This window comes from Erythrolamprus reginae, chromosome 3 (assembly GCF_031021105.1).
Source record: "Erythrolamprus reginae isolate rEryReg1 chromosome 3, rEryReg1.hap1, whole genome shotgun sequence".
NCBI lineage: Eukaryota > Metazoa > Chordata > Lepidosauria > Squamata > Dipsadidae > Erythrolamprus > Erythrolamprus reginae.
In genome coordinates, this window is record NC_091952.1 from 78,037,344 (window position 1) to 78,060,051 (window position 22,708).

General features: G+C 43.8%; 1 protein-coding gene and 1 long non-coding RNA gene across 5 annotated transcripts in view; one reads left to right on the forward strand and one right to left on the reverse strand.

The window, feature by feature from the left end:
* TCEANC2 (transcription elongation factor A N-terminal and central domain containing 2) overlaps window positions 1-8,066 on the forward strand; it is a 20,745-nt gene extending 12,679 nt beyond the window's left edge. For all 4 annotated transcript variants that reach the window (XM_070745964.1, XM_070745963.1, XM_070745965.1 and 1 more), the window contains exon 5: window positions 7,040-8,066. In XM_070745964.1, coding sequence (XP_070602065.1) covers window positions 7,040-7,228 — 189 coding nt within the window. In that variant the 3' untranslated portion in view covers window positions 7,229-8,066. The remainder of the gene's footprint in view (window positions 1-7,039) is intronic.
* On the reverse strand, window positions 5,515-19,821 carry LOC139164190 (uncharacterized). Its single transcript, XR_011558586.1, has 2 exons — window positions 19,704-19,821; window positions 5,515-5,645 (listed from the first exon to the last, which is right to left on the reverse strand). It is a non-coding gene; the product is annotated as an uncharacterized lncRNA (long non-coding RNA).
* Window positions 19,822-22,708: the final 2,887 nt, after the last annotated feature.

Here is a 22,708-nt window from a genome sequence, read left to right on the forward strand (position 1 = left end):
AGGCAGTGCTTTTATTCCTTATCAACTTCGATCCGAAAAATTATGCCCTCCTGTTTTGTTACGAAGACAGCAGCAGGTCCTAGAACTAAAATGTCAGATACAGTGGTGTCTCTACTTAAGAACTTTTCTAGATAAGAACCGGGTCTTCAAGATTTTTTTGCCTCTTCTTAAGAACCATTTTCTACTTAAGAACCTGAGCCCGGAAAAATTTCCCAGGAAATTTGAGAGCGGCATGAAGGGCCGGCCAGTTTCCTGCCCTTCCCCCTTTAATCCCGGCCATCTCGGGGTTTTCTGGGCTGCCAGAGGAGCCTTTCGGTGGTGCTTAAGGAGGCTTTGGCAGTCCAGAGCAAACAAAGCATTTCCCTTTCTCTGGGCACTTGGAGAGGGAATAAACCTCTGCCAGTGTCCAGAGAAAAGAAACGCTCCCTTCACTCGGGGCAGCGACTGTCCTCCTCTTCTTCCTCCTCCTCCTCCCACCCAAATTCCGAGCTTTTATTTCTTTCCTAATGGGTTTGCTCGCATGTTTGCTTTTACATTGATTCCTATGGGAAAAATTGCTTCCACTTACAACCCTTTCTACTTAAGAACCTGGTCAAGGAACAAATTAAGTTCTTAAGTAGAGGTACCACTGTACTTAGTAGACCAAATTTTGGGTTGGAATCATCATTTATGGCCAGGCGGGGATTGCAGCTTACTTCCGTTACTGGCGTGGTTGTTTGCACAGTTCTGGGTGACCGGCATGCACATGCGCACGTCAGAACAAGATTGGGCTCCTTCGCATGCGCAGGAGGCAAATCTCATGAGAAGATGTGCATGTGCAGAAGCAAAAAATCACCCAAACCCCCTGAAATCTCACGTGCCCATGCATCCTCTCGCAAGATTTCACTTCTGCACAAGTGCCAAAGCCAAATCTCATTCCGACATGCGTGTCCACCCGTTGGCCAACCAGAGCAGTGCACACAGCTCCATTTTCCTAACAGAACGCCATTCCCCCCCCCCCCCCATCCACATAAGAAAAACTATGTCTTTTCTTTGGTTGTCATGTTCTGTGGAATGTTCTGCAATGTCCACTCCATGATATGACAGGCTCCAACTCAGCTCATTTTTAGAAAAACTATCTGGCTCTTCCCCTTGGCATTAAGGGGCAGCTGAGTTAGAATCTTTCCTCTTGACCACCATCTTATATTTATATATTCCCTATGTTTAAGCAAAAGCAATAGCGCTTACATACCGCTTCACAGTGCTTTATAGCCCTCTCTAACCGGTTTACAGAGTCAGCATATATTGCCCCCAACAATCTGGGTCCTCATTTTACCGACTTCGGAAGGTGTTCTGTCGGGTTCTCTGGTAGAATCCTCCCAAAAATTCACAGGTACAAATTGCAGACACACACACATTTGAAAATTCAAAACAATGTTCTTTATAATGAAAATTCACTTAAACCAAGCCCTCTTTTTGTATAGCAAAGAACACTCGTCTCCAAACAAACTGGTAATTTGTACAATTCCCTTATCAGTTCTGTGATACTTAGCTTGCAGCTGTGAGGTAATTCACAGTCCTTCTTCTTTCACAAAGTGAAACACACTTTGCTCTGGTTTAGTTTCAAAGCGGGGAAAAATCAGGACACAAAAGGTCAAAGTCATTAAAGCAGTCACGAAACACAACAATCAGATAATCCTCCACAAAGGCCAAACCCATAGCAGCCTCACTAATTACCACAGCCCCACCCAAGCACAGGTGGCCTCATTTTCTTTGATAATAATCTCTCAGTTGTTGTTGCCTATGCATCGCTCTCCGCATGCGTGGCTGTATCATTAACTCTTATTCTGAATCCAAGGAGGAGCTAGATAATTGATCTCCTTCTGAGCTGTCTGCCCCACTCTCCTCCTCCCTGTCACTCATGTCTTCTTGGTCAGAGAAGCCTTCATCAGCACATTCCACTGGGGGCAAAACAGGCCTGCAGCATGTGGATGTCTCCCCCACATCCACAGTCCTTGGGGCAGGAGCTGGGCCAGAGCTAACCACAACAGAAGGATGGAAGGCTAAGTCAACCTTTGTCTTTACAGTATCTCCCTGCTGTTGAACATGGGAACATATTGACAGCTGCATAAGTAAAACAAGTAAAATTATAGGTGTATGATTTGCTTAGGCTGGATCCTAGCAGTATTAAAGTAAGTCATGTCATATCAGTTCAATTCTGGTCAACATTCATTTCTAAAGTGAATTTGAAGGTTGATAGTAAATACAGTGGAACCTCGGCTAGCGAACGCCTTCGATAGCGAACATTTTGGATAATAACCAAAAATGTCATTAAAAATTTGCACCGGATACCGAATAAAATTTGGATACTGAACAGCCACGTCACCCACATGTGACCAACCAGAAAGCGACAGAAAAGGGAAGTCATCCCTACAACAATGGTGGAAGGTCTTAAGCATAAAACGTATCAGGAAAGACTTAATGAACTCAATCTGTATAGTCCAGCGTTTCCCAACCGCTGTGCCACGGCACACTGGTGTGCCGCGAGACAAGGTCAGGTGTGCCGTGAAGTTCCGCTTCCAAACTGGAAGTTGAGTGTCCCGGCTTGCTTCTTCACACCTTCATTTTCGTGCCTTTCTTCTTCGTGCCTTCCTTCTTTGCAGCAGGAGAGCTTGGGACTCGGCGGGATGGCAATAGCAGCGGCTGAGGCTTTCACTTGTGGCATCGGGAGTGCTAATAGCGGCGGCGGCGGGAATAGCGGGGAGGGGCTCCTGCAAGTGGAAGCCTCAGCCCTGGAGCCCCCTCGCGCCCATGGCTTCTCGTCGATGTCTCTGCCTGCCCGATCCGCGGGACTGCTAATAGCGGCGGCGGCGGGAATAGCGGGGGGGGCCTCCTGCAAGTGGAAGCCTCAGCCCTGGAGCCCCCTCGCGCCCATGGCTTCTCGTCGATGTCTCTGCCTGCCCGATCCGCGGGAGTGCTAATGGCGGCGGCGGGAATAGCGGGGTGGGGGCTCCTGCCCGCCGCCGCTATTAGCACTCCCGTGGATCGGGCAGGCAGAGACATCGACGAGAAGCCATGGGCGCGAGGGGGCTCCAGGGCTGAGGCTTCCACTTGCAAGAGCCCCCCCCCGCTATTCCCGCCGCCGCCGCTATTAGCACTCCCGCGGATCGGGCAGGCAGAGACATCGACGAGAAGCCATGGGCGCGAGGGGGCTCCAGGGCTGAGGCTTCCACTTTTGGCTGTCCCCGCCCGCCCGATCCTTCCTTCTCTCCGGCTTTTTTGGGGTGCGGCTTCTTCCACAGCGGTGGCTGCAGCGGCGCTGGCGATCCGGCCGCTAGCCGCTCCAAGCGCTGTGGGAACGCCCACCCCTCTCACAGTCCCGTCCCGGGCTGTCAGTAAAGGGGCTGCTTGCTCGGAACATTCAAACTAAGGGAAACCTTTGCTGGCCTCCACAGAGAAGAAAGGAAGAGAGAGAACGAGAGAGAGCAACAGAGAGAGAGAGAGAGTGAGAAAGAACAAGAGAGAGAAAGCATGAGAGAGAGAGAAAGAACAAGAGAGAGAAAGAAAATAAGAGAGAACAAGAGAGAGAGAGACTAAGAGAGAGAGAAAGAAAAGAGAGAGAGAGAGAAAATAAGAGAATGAGAGAGAGCAACAGAGAGAGAGAAAGAACAAGAAAAAGCACGAGAGAAGAAAAGCAAGAGAGAAAAAGAGAGATAGCAAGAGATACTGAAAGAAAGCAAGAGAGAGAGAGAGAGAAAAAGAAAGCAAGAGAGACAGATAGGAAGAGGAAAGGAGAGAGAGAGAAATGAGAACAAAAAGGGGAGGAGAAATGAGAAAATGATTGAGGCAGAGAATGAGAGGAGAGAGAAACAAGAGAGAGAGAGAGGTGATTCTTGAAGCATATGGTAAAAAGCACCCAAATAATAAGAAAACCCCCCCAGCCCTCACCTGTTTTTGAAAAGAATAAAAGAGAATAAAACCCCAGCCCTCACCTGGTTTTGGAAATGGTTTGAGTACACACAGACATAAAAGGGGGGGGGGGGACAGAAATGAGACAGTAGTATAAATTTGAGGAGGGATGATTGATGATTGACTGTATTTATAAGGGGATGTTACATGGGATTGTATGTTCTATGTATAAATACATGTAGAAATACTGTAGATCTGAAGGTCAGCAGTTAAAATCTCATCCCCAGCTCCAGGTTGACTCAGCCTTCCATCCTTCCGAGGTGGGTAAAATGAGGACCCAGATTGTGGGGGCAATATACTGGCTCTGTTAAAAAATGCTATTGCTAACATGTTGTAAGCCGCCCTGAGTCTAAGGAGAAGGGGGCATAAAAATTGAATAAATAAATAAATAATATTTACTGTCTTTTTGTGTCATTTTGGTTGGTGGTGTGCCCCAGGATTTTGTAAATGTAAAAAGTGTGCCGCGGCTCAAAAAAGGTTGAAAATCACTGGTATAGTCTGGAGGAGAGAAGGAAAAGGGGGGACATGATCGAAACATTTAAATATATTAAAGGGTTAAATAAGGTCCAGGAGGGAAGTGTTTTTAATAGGAAAGTGAACACAAGAACAAGGGGACACAATCTGAAGTTAGTTGGGGGAAAGATCAAAAGCAACGTGAGAAAATATTATTTTACTGAAAGAGTAGTAGATCCTTGGAACAAACTTCCAGCAGACGTGGTTGGTAAATCCACAGTAACTGAATTTAAACATGCCTGGGATAAACATATATCCATCCTAAGATAAAATACAGAAAGTAGTATATGGGCAGACTAGATGGATCATGAGGTCTTTTTCTGCCGTCAGTCTTCTAGGTTTCTATCCCCGATTTCTCCCTCCCCCAACACATTGTGCCTCACTTCCACCCTCTCTCTTTACCTCTTGTCTGTCTGCCTTTGTCTCTCTCTCTCTCTCTTGGGGAATCCTCGGCAGGGCCTCCCGGAGGTTCTGCTCCGCACCCAGCAGCAAAGCATTGCTTTGGCAGGGACAAGGCATGTGCGCCTCTGAGTTAGCCGTTCCCGGTGGTGGTAAAGAGAGAGAGGGAGGGAGGGAGGGAGAGAGAGAGAGAGAGAGAGAGAGAGAGAGAGAGAGAGAGAGAGAGAGAGAGAGAGAGAGAGAGAGAGATGAAAGCAGAGAGACGAAAGGTAAAGGGGGGGAGTGAGGGACAATGTGTGTGTATGGGGAGAGAAATAAAGGAAATAGATTTAATCGGTTCCCAGCGAGTCAACATGAGCTGGGAACCAATTAAATCTATTTCCTTTATTTCTTATGGGGAAAAATGTTTCGGATACCGAACATTTCGGGTACCCACCAACTTTCCAGGACGGATTGTGGTAGTTAGCTGTGATTCCACTGTACTGTACACCTTACTATTTGAATTTTCCCATATGAGCCATTGCTAAGAAGACAGACGTATAAATCAGCAGAGGAGTTCGAATAAGCACTCATATAAGTGACGGTTGTTTTAAAACAGACAAGATATTCTAAATAATTGGAAAAGTGATATTGGGAATATGCGTTTTAAACTCACAGTTTTGCAAAGGCACCACGATCAGTAATTCTCTCCAGTAGGAATAAGTTATTCAATGTAAATGAAAACTTAACATCATCATTCTGGGTATAAGATGCAGTTGTGTGCGATGAGGTTATGCCCACAGTGGCTGTAAAATAACATAAGATAAAGAGGAATCTCCTTAGTACTGTGATACCAATAATCAAAATGAAATCTCCCCCTCTTTTTTTCGGTAGGCAGTAGCTGCTTTTATTTTATTTTGATATTGCTTCTTTAGATATCTCATTTTATATAGCTGGGCACATGCTGAAGCTGGGCTTCAAAATTAATGCTTTAACAAGTCCTTTTGATCATACCTGACACTGATGCATAAAGTCTCTATTTCCTTTTACAGCCTTGCCAATCAGTTTTCCAAAGGATTTAGAACATCTAGGATTTGGTTTTGGAGTAGTTTAAAACCCCAGCAGAAACCAATGTTAGTTAGTTAGTTAGTTAGTTAGTTAGTTAGTTAGTTAGTTAGTTATTTAGTTATCTATCTATCTATCTATCTATCTATCTATCTATCTATCTATCTATCTATCTATCTATCTATCTATCTATCTATCTATCTATCTATCTATCTATCCATTCATTCATTTGATTTGTATGCCGCCCCTCTCCGCAGACTCAGGGCGGCTAACAACAGTAAAAAGACAACGTAAACAAATCTAATGTTAAGAAATCTAAAAAAAACCCAATTTAAGAAATCAGCCATACATACAGTCATACCATACATAAATTTTATATGCCATGGGGAACTGATACTCCCTCATTCATAATTGCTTTTGAGTGTGATAGCCCAGGCTGACTACAGATTACTTTCCTGTTGGGCTGGAAAAAAACCAAAACAGGAACTGACCACGCGGCCTTATTTTGTAATTGCTGCAGTGAAATGAAATTGATCTTCCCGTTTAACTTGTGATGTGAATTTCCTTATTTGAGCCAGGGGTGAAATGCTCCTGGTTCGCTCGTGCCTATCAGTCATCGGAGAGCTGGTCGCAAAAGCAGTGCGTGGCTCCGCCCACGCACCACCATTTTGATTCTTTTACCCTCTGCGCATGCACAGAATGCTTTACGTATGCACAGAGGGTAAAAGAACCAAAATGGTGGCGGGTGGGTGGGTGGAGCCTCACATTGTCATTGGAACCGGCTCTCCAACGGCATGAATGAACCGGGAGAATTTCACACCTCTGTTCGCAACAGAATACCTTAGGCCACCAGACTTGAAATATTGGGCCTAGATAATTTAGAACTATGTCTCCTTCGATCTGAGCTAAGTATAGCACACAAAATTATTTGTTACAATGTCCTACCTGTCAATGACTACTTCAATTTCAACCGCACCAATACAGGAGCTCACAAGAGATACAAACTCAATGTAACCTTCATTGCAAAGAATTCAAGTTCAGCAACAGAGTGGTCAATGTATTAAGAAACCACTTCCCTTGCAAATGCTTAGTCTCCTTATAATAAAGATCTCATTTCTTATTTTCTCTTTTTCAGATTGGTCACCTGCTGGCAGAAAATATTGAGCAAGAAGCGTTTTATCTCTCTTCCAATCTCGTTAGCACGTCCTACCGCAAGACCGTGCGGGCGCTCGTGTTCTCTTTGAAGCACAATCCTGACACTCGCGCACAAGTGCAAAGTGGGGTTTTGTCAGTGAAGATGTTTGTCCGGAGCCACAAAAAGTGATTCATTTACCTCTTGAAGATTTGGAGGATGTACAATGGCATCAGTATTACAAAACATTGGACTTATTTTTTTTGGGTAGACTAAGTATGTTGTGGATCAATAATAATGCAGAAACATGTATATTTAAGAAATATACATGTTGCTTTCCCTGTCATCATTTGAAGCATGTGATTAGATTAGATTAGATTTATTGGATTTATATGCCGCCCCTCTCCGCAAACTCGGGGCGGCTCACAACAATAATAAAAATAGTACATAGTAACAAATCCAATACCCACCAATCTAATTACAATTTTAAGTTAAAAAATTCATAAAACAATCCCAATATATATAAAAAACAGGCACACAGTCAATCAATCAAACGGCAAAACAACATGGGCAAGGGGGAGATGATTTAGTTCCCCCATGCCTGACAACAGAGGTGGGTTTTAAGGAGTTTACGAAAGGCAGGGAGGGTGGGGGCAATCCTAATCTCAGGGGGGAGCTGGTTCCAGAGGGTCGGAGCCCCCACAGAGAAGGCTCTTCCCCTGGGTCCCGCCAGACGACATTGTTTAGTCGACGGGACCCGAAGAAGGCCGACTCTGTGGGACCTAACCGGTCGCTGGGATTCGTGCGGCAGGAGGCGGTCCCGAAGATATTCTGGTCTGGTGCCATGAAGGGCTTTATAGGTCATAACCAACACTTTGAATTGTGATGTGATGGTGTGCAAGTTTGAGTAAAGAGCCTTTTTCTATCTTACAACAATCTGGAAAGAAATCTCGTTTAGACAGTAGAGCCTGCAACTGTTGTAGTATGCCAGAAATTTTTAAGAATTGAAATAAAATTTGCAAAATGAAAAGTGATCACAGTAGTTAATCCAAAACTAGTACATCTGCTGCTCTTCACAACTGCATCAATCTCTAGCAAGGTACTCCAATATATGGGGACCACCTCCAGGAAAGGAAATACTGTATATCTCCGTGCTCCCGCTCCCTTAATCTTATCAGGGATGGGATCTTGATTAACCCCTCTTGGGAGGTTGGCAGATTCTGATCAGGAGAGGCAATTCTGCAAGTACAGAGATATCAAGCTGTGTCAGGCTTCAGGCATCCCAAATTGGATCTAGAAGCCCACCAGCGCATCAACCTCAAGACACGTGTCAGCCTGTTGATCCTGTTTCCACTCTGCACTTAATAGCAATAGTACTTAGACTTATATACTGGTTCATCATGCTTTACAGTGGTTTACAGAATCAGCATATTGCCTCCAACAATTAGGATCCTCATTTTATCAACCTCGGAAGGATGGAAGGTTGAGACAACCTTGTGCCTGTCAGGATCGAAGGAATGCTTGACAACTGGTTCATATTTATGATGGTTGCAGTGTTCTGGAGTCGCGATCAACTTTTGCAAACCTCTGGCAAGCAAAGTCAATGAGGAAGCCAGATTGACTGAACAGCCGTGTTGCTAATTTAACAACTGCAGGGATTCACTTAACAAAAATGGCAAGAAACGTCGTAAAATGGGGTAAAACTCACTTAACAAATTTCTCTCTCGACAACATAAATTCTGGGTTTAGCTGTGGTAATAAGTCGAGGACTAGCTGTACAGTACTCCAAATATGGGGTCTCCAACCTTGGTGACTTTAAGCCTGGTGGACTTCAACTCGCAGAATTCCCCAGCCAACATAGCTGTCTGGATAATTCTGGGAGTTGGAAGTCCACAAGTCTTAAAATTGCCAAGTTTGAAGACCCCTGATCTATCTGATCAATGTGTGTTTTTTCAGCATTTACCACTCAATAAAGGACCTTGGAGGACTCATCTCTAATGATCTAAGTGCCAGAGCCTACTAGTGGTTAACCTAGTCTTGTGTAGCTTCTTCTCTGGTAATATTGTAGTTTTAACCAGAGCATAGAAAACATTTATTGGACCAATTCGCGAACACAGCTCATCTGTCTGGAACCCGCACTATATATCGGACATTAATGTAATTGAGAATGTCCAGAGATATTTCAGTCCTCCACACCTCTGTTTGCAATAGAATACTTAGGCCACCAGACTTGAAATATTGGGCCTAGATAATTTAGAACTATGTCTCCTTCGATCTGAGCTAAGTATAGCACACAAAATTATTTGCTACGGTGTCCTACCTGTCAATGACTACTTCAATTTCAACCGCAACAATACACGAGCTCGCAATAGATACAAACTCAATGTAAAAAGCTCCAAACTTGATTGCAAAAAATTCAAGTTCAGCAATAGAGTGGTCAATGTATTACTGACTGGGGAATTCTGGGAGTTGAAAATCTGCCAGGCTTAAAGTCGCCAAGGTTGGAGCCTCCTGCCCTAAACTGTCATGATTGCATCATTGCATGTTCTCTTTTATTTTTTAGACCATTCCACCCCTGGTTGCCTAATGGGAATAATCCCTTCTTTAGGATTTTTAAAAAAACCTTGCTAAGTTATTAGCCTCTAGAACAACTTCATCTCAATCTACATGACAAGCTCAAAAGAAAGAAAGTCCCTGGATAACTAGCTTGTCACCAATCAGTTATGGAACATCTCATTTCGACCCTGTCCATTTCACAGAGAAGTGATTAAATCATTGATTCTCTTAAGTTCCAATCTTTGACGTATGACCCATAATTGAAGTGCAGTCCTTTTTCCTTGTGGTGATACGATAGGCTGTTTGGTGATAATTTATCAACTTGACTATGATTTGGGGGATTATTTGGAGCTGATTTCTCCATGTCGCTGCTCCCTTTTCTGCGTCAACATCCCCTTCACCTGCTTAATTCAAAGAGGATTCTTGTATTGTTCTAAAAGAATTGCTCTCTGTTAGCAATTACGAAGCCAAAAATGGACAGCACGCCAATCTATACACACAAATATTATTTCAGCCTAACCACCTGCTCAATGGAATTGATCCACTTTAGATCAATGGGATATCCTGCAACGCCAGCCACTCTTATCTGGGAGAAGATTTACTTCTGATTTGGCATGTATACAATTGCACTTCTCTGTAAACTTTGTAAACCAACATAAATATTAGTCAATTCATGTTTGTACATTTATGTTCACAAATAGATACTATGACCTTATAGCTCTATAAACTAGGTCTTCTGTGCGTACAATAAAGGGTTTATGCAAGTCCTTGGAGAGGGGCAGCTTATACCATCAATCAACCAACCAATCAATCAATCAATCAAACAAACAAACAAACAAACAAACAAACAAACAAATAAATAAATAAATTGCAATAGCAAGGTATATATGTTTTAATAATGGTGTATTTAAAACCTATTGTAAAATTATTTTTTGCTTCTACAGGTAACAAAACCTTTTTCAGTCAGTGTCAATAAAACCTAGAAAATGTCTAGGTAAACATCAGCAAAATGAGGGAGCTACCTTTTCCCAATCTCCTTTTAAAAAGCTGCACTTTTTGCTTGCAAATTAATAATAAAGAAAAGATCACTTACATTGTTGTCCCTTAGAACTTTGAATGGATAACAAGTATTTCAACTAACATGTTACTCAAAATGTTTTCATTGTACTGGCAGTACAATTAACATCAAAGTATTTGCAGCATTTGTCCAGTCTAGAATATATCTTAAGAGTGCAGTTTTATTATGATATTGCCAACTACCAACATCCCATGAGCAGCTTGCAATGGAAATACACTGCTCAAAAAAATCAAGGGAACACTTAAACAGCACAATATAACTCCAAGTAAATCAAACTTCTGTGAAATCAAACTGTCCACTTAGGAAGTAACACTGATCGACAATCAATTTCACATGCTGTTGTGCACATTCAACTTTGTACAGAACAAAGTATTCAATGACAATATTTCATCCATTCAAATCTAGGATGTGTTATTTGAGTGTTCCCTTTATTTTTTTGAGCAATATAAAATAATAAGGGGAAAAGTTTAAACTAAAAGTTTAGTTTAAAATAACATTTTAAAGTAAAAACATTAACTTGTTTTTAAAAGGGGGTAGGTTTTAAAGACTTTCCAAATACTAACAAGATAGTTGGTTCTCTTAATGTGAGACCAACAGCCTTGAAAGCAGAAGTTAGTAGGGTATCAACCCCAAAGTGAATGTCTTTAAGGTTCTAGCAGATGTCTGCTGCCTTGGTATGTTCTTTGGGCCAGCTTGTGTGAAGACCTAAAGCAATGTTGGTGAATCTTTTCGGCACTGCGTGCCAAAACGTTGTGCACAAACACATGTGTGCCAGAAGCCAGAAAAACAGCTGCCCAGTGTGCATGTGCGTGTCAGGAAGATGATCCTCTGGTTTCTGGCATGCACATATGCACTGGGCAACTGCTCTTCCAGTTTCACTCCTGCGCATGTGAAGACCAGTTGGCAGGTGCACCGGAACCCGGAATAAGCAACGGGCAATGATCCGCGTGCCCGGAGAGATGATTCTGCGTGAAATTTCTGGTATGCGTGCCATAGGTTGGCCATCACAGCCCTAAAGGGTTGATTCAGTTTAATCGAGGCTCCATTTCAGGGCTCCACTGATGTAGCTTTACAGGCTCAAACTCAACTCTGACAAGATGGAGTGGCTGCGGGTTTTGCCTCCCAAGGACGATTCCATCTGTCCGTCCATTACTCTGGGGGGGGGGAGAATTATTGACCCCCTCGGAGAGGGGCTGCAGCTTGGGCATCCTCGATCCATAGCTAACATTAGAGAACCATCTTTCGGCTGTGGCAAGGGGGACGTTTGCCCAGATTCGCCTGGTGCACCAGTTGCGGCCCTACCTGGACCGGGAGTCACTGCTCACAGTCACTCATGCCCTCATCACCTTGAGGTTCGACTACTGTAACGCTCTCTACATGGGGCTACCTTTGAAGAGTGTTCGGAAACTTCAGATTGTGCAGAATGCAGCTGCGAGAGCAGTCATGGGCTTCCCCAGGTATGCCCATGTTACACCAACACTCTGCAGTCTGCATTGGTTGCCGATCAGTTTCCGGTCACAATTCAAAAGTGTTGGCTATGACCTATAAAGCCCTTCATGGCATCGGATCAGAATATCTCCAGGACCGCCTTCTGCCGCACAAATCCGAGGGACAGATTAGGTCCCTCAGAGTTGGCCTTCTCCGGGTCCTGTCGATGAAATAATGTCATTGGGCGGGTCCCAGGGGAAGAGCCTTCTCTGTGGCAGCCCCGACCCTCTGGAATCAACTCCCTCCGGAGATCAGGACTGCTCCCACCCTCCTTGCCTTTCGCAAACTCCTAAAAACTCACCTCTGCCGTCAGGCATGGGGAAATTGATTCCGTTGGGCCATTTCATTTTATGTATGGTTTGTTTGGGATGCATGACTGTTTTTTATAATAAGGGTTTTAAACTGTCCTTTTTTAACCATTAGATTTGTACAATGTATTGTTGTTGTAAGCTGCTCCGAGTCTCCGGAGAGGGGCAGTATACAAATCTAATAAATAATAATAATAATAATAATAATAATAATAATAATAATAATCTTCTGCACAGATTTATGCCCGGACAGAAAGCACCCATTTGGATGTGGGTGGCCAGGAAAAGCTAAATGGCCGGCTTGGTGTAGGAGCACTTCATTTATCCATGCCATGACACTGTCTTACTCTAGTGAGTGAAGCTGTTTTGCAAATCTTTATTTTTCACACATTGTGCTGTGTTTCCAGACAAGCTTCAGCAGAGGTAAATAAGAGCTACATCCAAGTGGTCTTTCCAATTATCTGTAGTTCTTCCATTGCAGACTAAAAAGCATTTTTTTCCCATTAAAACATTGTTTTTCCTACTTCGTTTTTGAAGTAGGCATGAATATTTGATTTCAAAAAACTATTTTATACTTTCAAAAGAATAGTATGAAGATCCTTTGCATTGTTCATACAATATTTTATTCTTATCTTGACAGATAGGTTGAAGTCTATAATTTTATGAAAACTGCTTTAATATTTTTGATGAAACTGATATATATATATATACAGTATTTTAAAATCCTATTATTTAGATATGCAAACTGCTTGCACAAGATGTGCTTCCTAGGATTTCAGTATTCATTTGCTTAGGTAATTATGCAGAAGAAGATGAGATGACTAAGCAATAAAACGGTAAGTAACTTGCACTAATGGCTTGTAAGCTCATAGGTTATTTTTTTTAATACTAAGATAAAAGCAAACAAGAGAACAAGAATTAAAATACAATGGTCTCTGGAACTGTTGTCCTAACTGTAAAGGGGACATCAGTGTCCATATAACACCAACATGAAGTCTGCATCGGTTGCCGATCAGTTTCCGGTCACAATTCAAAATGTTGGTTATGACCTATCAAGCCCTCCATGGCACCGGACCAGATTATCTCAGGGACCACCTTCTGCTGCATGAATCCCAGCGACCAGTTAGGTCCCACAGAGTGGGCCTTCTCCGGGTCTCGTCAACTAAACAATGTTGTTTGGCGGGGCCCAGGGGAAGAACCTTCTCTGTGGTAGCCCCGGCCCTCTGGAACCAACTCCCCTCGGAGATTAGAATAGCCCCCACCCTTCTCGCCATTCGTAAGCTCCTTAAAACCCACCTCTGCCACCAGGCATGGGGGAACTGAGATACTCTTTCCCCCTAGGCCTTTACAATTTATGCATGGTATGTTTGTTTGCATGTATGATTGGTTTTCAAATAAGGGTTTTTTAGTGGTTCTAGTATTGGATTTACATGCTGTTTTTAATTATTGTTGTTAGCCGCCCCAAGTCTACGGAGAGGGGCGGCATACAAATCCAATAAATAAATAAATAAAAGTTACAGTATGTCAAGATCCAGTGATGGAAGATTCTTAATTTGCACACTTAACTCAGGTTTTACTAGGATTTCTGGGGGCAGGATTCCTTAAGATACTAGGGCTAGATCACTTAGGTTGTAGGTAAATACATTTTTCCTATTTCCCTCTAAATCAGGGGTGGACTGCCACCTGGATGAGGGGAGAAGAATGCAGTGGGGTAGCGATAATGGAGCTCCACCCCAGAGCACCCAATTTGCACCGAAAGATGTTGAAAGAAAATGCAGGGCATCCTCTTTGGGCAGCCTCTGCGTTCTTCCCGAAAGCATTTAAAAACCTCAAAGCCGGCAATTCTGCTACAAACAAAAGTGTCTAGGAAAAGTATAAGGAGATAAGATCTGGAATTAATTCTATGTGAGCTTGGTTTCTGCCTTTCCTTCCTTTCCAAATGGCTATAATATTCTGTAGAACAGAGGTCTTCATAGCTGGCTGGAGAATTCTGGGTTTTGAAGTTCACAAGTCTTACAGTTGCCAAGTTTGGGGACCCCTGCTCTAGAAAATAAAATGAATAATGCTTGAAACCTAATGTTTTGCCAGAAACCTTGATTTTGTTTGGTAGTCTGTAGGAAGGAGGGTTAAGACTTATGGAGAATGGAGCATTTTGAGATATTCACTTAGGCTGTGTAAGTAGCAAGGAACACTTTAGATTGTTGCCTTTGAGTGATTATTTTGTGAGTGGCCATTTTAATCATGAAGGCACTTTTATGACAATGCTCAAAATGTGCTTTCAAAATTCTAAGTGAGATATTTCTGTCATTTCACTGTTCTATAGCTGCTCACTTCTAGGATGTGGATGAATTTGACGACCTGATTGTTTTGAGTCCATTGATATGGGTATTGTTTTGAAGTTCTTGGAAAATCCTTGGTCAAGTCACATGATCGTCAAGCTACTTCCACCTGGCCACATGGCTGGCAAGCCACTCCTACCTGGTCACATGACCATCAAACCACACCCATAAAATAAGCTACGCCCACAGTGTGGTAGTAAAATTTTTGGTAACCCCTCATTGCCTCTAATAATCAAGGTTTGCTTGTGGGTAATATAACCAAGGAGAACATTGATAATCTTTCTTCTGGTAATTCCAAGTGGGTGTCTAGCGTTGCCAATAATTTGTGTTCCTTTATGAGTGTCTTCAGTTCAAGGAATCCATATCGTAACTCTATTCTGTCCAAACCATGCAAAACAACAAAAGAGAGAGAAAAAAGCATGCCTCGGATTAAAAGTTTGTTTTTTTAGTGGTTTGCCTTAGAAATGGACATCCTCATCTCCATTCAAGGGGATATACTCACACGTGTATGACTAACATTGAATCAAGGTTTGTCATTAAAAGTTCAGTTTGCTGCTGGAGTACCGAATCTTTTCTTGTGTTTCAAGCAAAATAACATGCAATGTCTATGGATGCCACAAGATGGTGCAGCATACAATCAAACCTTCCATTTCCACTATAGACTGAAACAAAGATGGCTGGACACAAACTTTTAGTAGAGCTAAAGAATGTGACCCTTCTGAGAATGAATCACACTGGCTTATTGCAAAACATGGAGGACAATCCTTTGAGCCATAAATCAAATGACCTAAAAAATAATCTTGGGGGAAATTTATTTCACTGTCTGGCTAGCTAGGTTAACCTTTCTCAACTTGGTCCTACAAGTTCAAAAACTCCCCGCCAATTTACTTGGAGAACAGAAAGTTGGGGAATTACATATTACAATCTTTATAAATATATTTTCCTCGCATGTTCCTAAACTCTCTTTACTTAAATTATTGGGGGGTTTTGCCTTTGTGTTGAAAGACGTTAGCACCCATTCACCCCTCCTAGAGGAATGAAATATTTTAGAATATACTAAAAAAAGCATAGTATTTCCCCTAAAGGAGAAGTAGAAACTCACATAAACATAAACTCGGCTCCCCACCTTTGTTAACAGCCTTGACCAGTCTATTCTATATAACAAAGATCTACCTCCTTCAGACAGAGCCATATTAGGAATTGCCCAAGCCCTTTCATTACACCACCCCCACCAAGACTCAACCAAACTTGAAATCAAAGCAGTCTACAGAGTTGCCACTGGGTGGCCCACTGGGAATCTGACACCCAATCAGGATACATTTCTTACACAGGAACAGGAAACTAAGAGGTGGGGCCCAATAGACCAGTGTTTCCCAACCTTGTCAACTTGAAGATATTTGGACTTCAACTCCCAGAATTCCCCAGCCAGCGAATGTACACTGATGATACCCAGCTGTACATCTCCACCCCATGTCCAGTCAGCGAAGCAGTGGAAGTGATGTGCTGGTGTCTGGAGGCTGTTGGGGTCTGGATTGGTGTCAACAAACTCAAGCTCAACCCTGAATGCTGGCTGGGGAATTCTGGGAGTTGAAGTCCAAATATCTTCAAGTTGCCAAGGTTGGGAAACACTGCCATAGACGGTATAAAAAACTCAGGGACTCTCAACAAGGCCTTCTTTTCCTTCACCCAATATCTGGAAGCATGCGACCCACCTTTTATGTTCAGGAACTCAAGCCATGTGCTCCTGTCCAGGGGCAGATTCCTATTGCCGCTGCTACCAATGCGCTGCGCACATTCCAGTGTGTTTTTACTTATGTGCATGTGCAGGAAGCAAAATTTGTCGAGGGATGTGCATGTGACAGAGATTTTGGCGATTTTTTTTGCTTCCATGCATGCGCAGAAGCAAAAACAAAAAACATGCATGGAATGCATGTGCATGCAGGCACGCTAACTGAAGCTGCACACACAGCGCAGCAACCGGTACCAGTGCCCTGTCCTTTTCCGTACTAGAAGCAACCCGCTACTACTTCTGTCCACTATTAAACCTTATTTTCAAGAAACTTCTGTAATAACTCTCAAAGCAAGGTTGAATAAAGCAAGGTTTATTTCACTAACAGGACAAGGAAGTCAATTCAGTCAAGAAGCAATGGAGTATTGAGAGCTCTATACAATGACAGTTCTCCTATTTATACAATCTAGCCCAGCAACAGGCAGTTTTACAAAGATACATTTTAAGCGCCAAAAGAAGGCAACCAATCAACATGCAATAAACAAATCTGAACTTTTGACTTTTACCCTGTCTGGGTAGGTCACCCAGGCAAATATCTAACAACTTCCATGTAGCCAGTGTTTTTTCTGTTGGGCTTCACCACTCTAACACATGCTTACACTGTCTTGTAAATACATCTCTATGGTCAGGTCGCAAATTAACTGACTATTGTGTTACCTTTTGATGACATAAAGTGGCATGTACTCTGCAGACTATATAAACACTGCAGAGTAAATGACTCCTCCTTTTTTTCCTTTTTTGGCTCTGGTGAGCTTCTTTCCACCTCCTTCTATCTTTCTGTGTGCTCCATTGTCCTCGGCTGAGGACACATATGAGAGATCAATCCGAAGGCATCCTCACACATGGAAGCATACAGAAATTATTAATAAAGGCCCTCAACAGTCAGGATTCAGGCCCGGCTACAGCACGGAAATTGCTTTGGTTGCGTTGATGGATGATCTATGGCGGGCCTGGGACAGGGGCTTGTCCTTTGTCCTGGTGCTTCTTGACCTCTCAGCGGCTTTCGATACCATCAACCATGGTATCCTTCTGCGCAGGCTGGAGGGGTTGGGAGTGGGAGGCACTGTTGTTCCGTGGTTCTCCTCCTACCTCTCTGGTCGGTCGCAGTCGGTGTTAGTGGGGGGTCAGAGGTTGACCTCTAGGCTTCTCCCTTGTGGGGTGCCTCAGGGGTCAGTCCTCTCCCCCCTGCTGTTTTAATATCTACATGAAACCACTGGGCAAGATCATCCAGCGGCATGGGGTAAGGTATCATCAGTACGCTGATGATACCCAGCTGTACATCTCCACCCCATGTCCAGTCAGATAAACAGTGGAAGTGATGTGCCGGTGTCTGGAGGCTGTTGGGGTCTGGATGGGTGTCAACAGACTCAAGCTCAGCCCTGATAAGACAGAGTGGCTGTGGGTTTTGCCTCCCAAGGACAATTCTATCTGCCTGTCCATCACCCTGGGGGAGGAATTATTGACTCCCTCAGAGAGGATCCGCAACTTGGGCGTCCTCCTCGATCCACAGCTCACATTAGAGAAACATCTTTCAGCTGTGGCAAGGGGAGCGTTTTCCCAGGTTCGCCTGGTGCACCAGTTGTGGCCCTACTTGGACCGGGAGTCACTGGTCACCGTCACTCATGCCCTCATCACCTCGAGGTTCGACTACTGTAACGCTCTCTACATGGGGCTACCTTTGAAGAGTGTTCGGAAACTTCAGCTCGTGCAGAATGCAGCTGTCAGAGCAATCATGGGTTTCCCTAGGTATGCCCATGTTACACCAACACTCCGCAGTCTGCATTGGTTGCCGATCAGTTTCCAGTCACAATTCAAAGTGTTGGTTATGACCTATAAAGCCCTTCATGGCACCAGACCAGAATATCTTTGAGACCGCCTTCTGCCGCACGAATCCCAGCGGACGGTTAGGTCCCACAGGGTTGGCCTTCTCCAGGTCCCATCGACTAAACAATGTCGGCTGGCGGGACCCAGGGGAAGAACCTTCTCTGTGGTGGCCCTGACCCTCTGGAACCAGCTCCCCCCGGAGATTAGGATTGCCCCCACCCTCCTTGCCTTTCGTAAACTCCTTAAAACCCACCTCTGTCGTCAGGCATGGGGGAACTGAGATATCTCCCTTGCCTATGTAGTTTTATGTATGGTATGTTTGTGTGTATGCTTTTTAAATAATGGGTTTTTAGACTTTTAATATTAGATTTGTTATTTTAGACTTTTAATATTAGATTTGTTACTGTATATTGTTTTATTACTACTGTGCGCCGTCCCGAGACTGTGGAGAGGGGCGGCATACAAATCTAATAAATAATAATAATAAATAATAATATACTGGAATATAAGCATTGATGCGTACATTCTGTAAATGCATGAATCAAGAGAATTGTAAGTAAAGATTGTAGTTTATTTCATCTTTATGAAGGATTGATCATCATTGCTAACAAATGGGATTCTAAGCCACACAATTGATTTCTTGCCATGCTGAATCCATTGCAAGTTAAGCCAGCCGAACTCTTAATAATATTAATAGCAACCAAATACCCAACATTTTCACCTCACTTGGAACAGAACACAGAAGGATATTTTTTCCAACAGTGCTATTTCTTTTACAGTCAGGCACATTCTTGTGGGTTTTGATGGGAAGGCCTAAGGCTTTGTCCACCTGGAGTGCTAAGTTATACCATGGGTGGTTTAATTTTTGATTAGCATGGTGTATAAATCTAGCCATTGTGGTTTAACAACCATAACTTTTAGGACAGCGTATTATATAAACCCAACTCTTATGGCTTATTCAGATACCATTTTAAAATAATCATTTAGTATGACGTGTGAACTCACTCTAAGAGTAAACATCTGGGAAAGGTTGTATATTTTTGTTTGTTTGTTTCAGGGATTATTCAGAGCTTCCCAAAGACTTGAGGAACATGAGAGTAACCAACTATTCACCTTGCTTGGTATATTAGCTTAAGATATTTAAAATAAAAATCATTTGCTTGAGTGTTGGGATGCAAACCAAAAGTCTTTATAAACAGAAAAACAGAAAAAACTCCCTTTTTAAATGTCAATGGGATTTTCTGGTACACACAAGGCACAGGTTAAATGCAATCCAATTGCTCACCCAGTAACTGAGAAATTGAGTCCAAATTCCAAAGTCCAGAAAGTCTACACACACAGCCTTGAACAGGGAAACAGCAAAACCACGATCTTGATGAACTATGAATCAGATAAACTTCCACAAGGCTAAACCAGCACGCTGCTCTTTTTATCTGTAGCACTAATTACAGCAGCCCCACCCAACCACAGGTGGCCTCACTTATCTCCTGTAATAATCCTTCAGTTGTTCTCTCCTATGCATCACTCTACACATGCGTGGGTCTGTCATAAGTTCTTGTTCAGAATCCAGGGATGATAAGGATGATTGATCTCCTCCTGGGCTGTCTGCCAAACTCCCCCCTTCCCTGCTACTCACTCTTCCTTCGTCAGAGGAGTCTTCGTCGGGAGATTCTATCGGGAGCAAAACAGGCCTGTGGCATGTGGGTGTTTCCCTCACATCCACCTCCACATTCCTTGGGGCAGGATCTGGGCCAGAGCCAACCAGAACAACTGATAGAAATAGAGATAAATTACTCAGAATGTCTCTGGGGCTGTCAATACTCAGCATATATCTGTATATAATACACATACTCCGTATTAGTCTGGTTTATTCAACTGAATAATCCATAGCTGCCACATTTACTCTGTATTAAGTTTGTTTTAAGGATATTGTATTTTTCCTAAGCAACAACCATTTTCTAGCAAGAAGAGCTGTGAGATTATCTGGGCTGAGAGTAAGGACAATATATTATGCCCAGGAAATTCATGCCATCTGGAAAGACTGCAGAGGAAGGGGTCTGCATTTGTCCTGCCTAGAGCATGACTAGTCTGTTGAGCAAGCACTCCTATATCCAAGTCAATCATGCAGAAAAACTGCAACTCAATCAGAGCAGGCCCAGGAGCCAGGCCAAGGTTCATACAAGCAGGAGACGAACCATGCAACAAAGTCAGAGTCCAATGCCAGAGTTCAGGATTCAGAGGAGAGCCCAGCTTTCAGAAAATAAGGGCAACTATAGCAGGGCCAGAGGCTAAATGTCTGAGTCAGGCTTTTGCAAAATTCTTACTCAACGGTAGAATGATACAGTTCTCTGCTCAGAATGAACTCTGCTTTTTAAAAAATTTACACTACTGACATGGATAATTCTATACTATACCTAGTAAGGGGCTGAGCTTGCCGTTTGAGACAACAGCATACCACCTTGTCAGAATCAAAGTGCAAGCTCTTCATACCCGGGGAAGGTCTGTTTCTCTTTAGTCAGTTGCAACATTCTTAAGTGTACATCAGCGATGGGTTGCTCCAGTAGCGCTGGTGGTGGGAGGCTCCACCCATCTGCCCGGGACGCTTCTGCGCGTGTGAGCATTCACGCAAGCTGGTAGCAAGAAATTTTAGAACCAGTAGTGGGTTGCTACCAGTATTGTAAAGGATGGTGCAGTGGTAGCGATCGCTGCGCTACATGCACAGTTTCAGGTCTTTTGCATGGGCGCATGTTCCGGTGCGTTTTTGCTTCTGTGCATGCACAGGAAGCAAAACCGTGCAAGGAGACACACACACATGTGAGATTTCGGCAATTATTTGCATCCCCTCATGAGTGGCTGTGGGTTCTGCCTCTCAGGGACAATTCCATCTGTCCGTCCATAACCCTGGGGGGGGGGAATTATTGACCCCCTCAGAGAGGGTCCGCAACTTGGGCGTCCTCCTTGACCCACAGCTCGCATTAGAGAACCATCTTTCAGCTGTGGCGAGCGGGGCATTTGCCCAGGTTCGCCTGGTGCACCAGTTGTGGCCCTATCTGGACCAGGACTCACTGCTCACAGTCACTCATGCCCTCATCACCTCGAGGTTCGACTACTGTAATGCTCTCTACATTTGAAAAGTGTTCGGAAACTTCAGATCGTGCAGAATGCAGCTGCAAGAGCAATCATGGGCTTCCCTAGGTATGTCCATGTTACACCAACACTCCGCAGTCTGCATTGGTTGCCAATCAGTTTCCGGTAACAAACAGTGTTGGTGATGACCTATAAAGGCCAGAATATCTCCGGGACCGCCTTCTGCCGCACGAATCCCAGCGACCGGTTAGGTCCCACAGAGTTGGTCTTCTCCGGGTCCCGTCGACTAAACAATGTCATCTGGCAGGTCCCAGGGGAAGAGCCTTCTCTGTGGCGGCCCCGACCCTCTGGAACCAGCTCCCCCTGGAGATTAAAACTGCCCCCACCCTCCTGGCCTTTTGTAAACTCCTTAAAACCCACCTCTGCCATCAGGCATGGGGGAATTGAGACATCTCCCCCGGGCCTATACAGTTTATGCATGGTATGTTTGTGTGTATGTTTGCTTTTAATAAGGGTTTTTTAGTGTTTTTAATTATTAGATTTGTGAATATTGTTTGACATTGTTTTTATTGTTGTTGTGAGCCACCCCGAGTCTGCGGAGAGGAGCGGCATACAAATCTAATAAATAATAATAATAATAATAATAATAATAATAATAATAATAAGTGGAATGATTTGCTTCCAAAAGTTGTGGGTGCTCCAATACTGGAGGTTTTAAAGAAGAGATTTGACAACCATTTCTCTGCAATGGTATAGAGCAGTGATGGCAAACCTATGACACGGGTGCCACAGGCGGCACAGGTAGCCATATCTGTTTGGCATGCAAGCCGTTGCCTAGCTCAGCTCCAACATGCATGGATGTGCCCACCAGCTGATTTTTGGCTTGCGCAGAGGCTCTGGGAGGGCGTTTTTGGCTTCCAGAGAACCTCTGGGGGAATAGGTGAGGATATTTTTCCAGTCCCCTGGCTCCAGGGAAGCCTTCAGAGCCTGGGGAGGGTGAAACGTGATTCTACTGGGCCCACCTGAAGTTGGAAAACAGGCCATTTCCAACCTTCAGAGGGCCTCCAAGGGGCAGGGGAAGCTGTCTTCACCCTCCCCCGGGATTGAATTATGGGTGTGGACACTCGCGCATACGCGATAGCATGCACCCACCCACGCTTTTCGGCACCCGAAGAAAGAAAGGTTTGCTATCACTAGTATAGA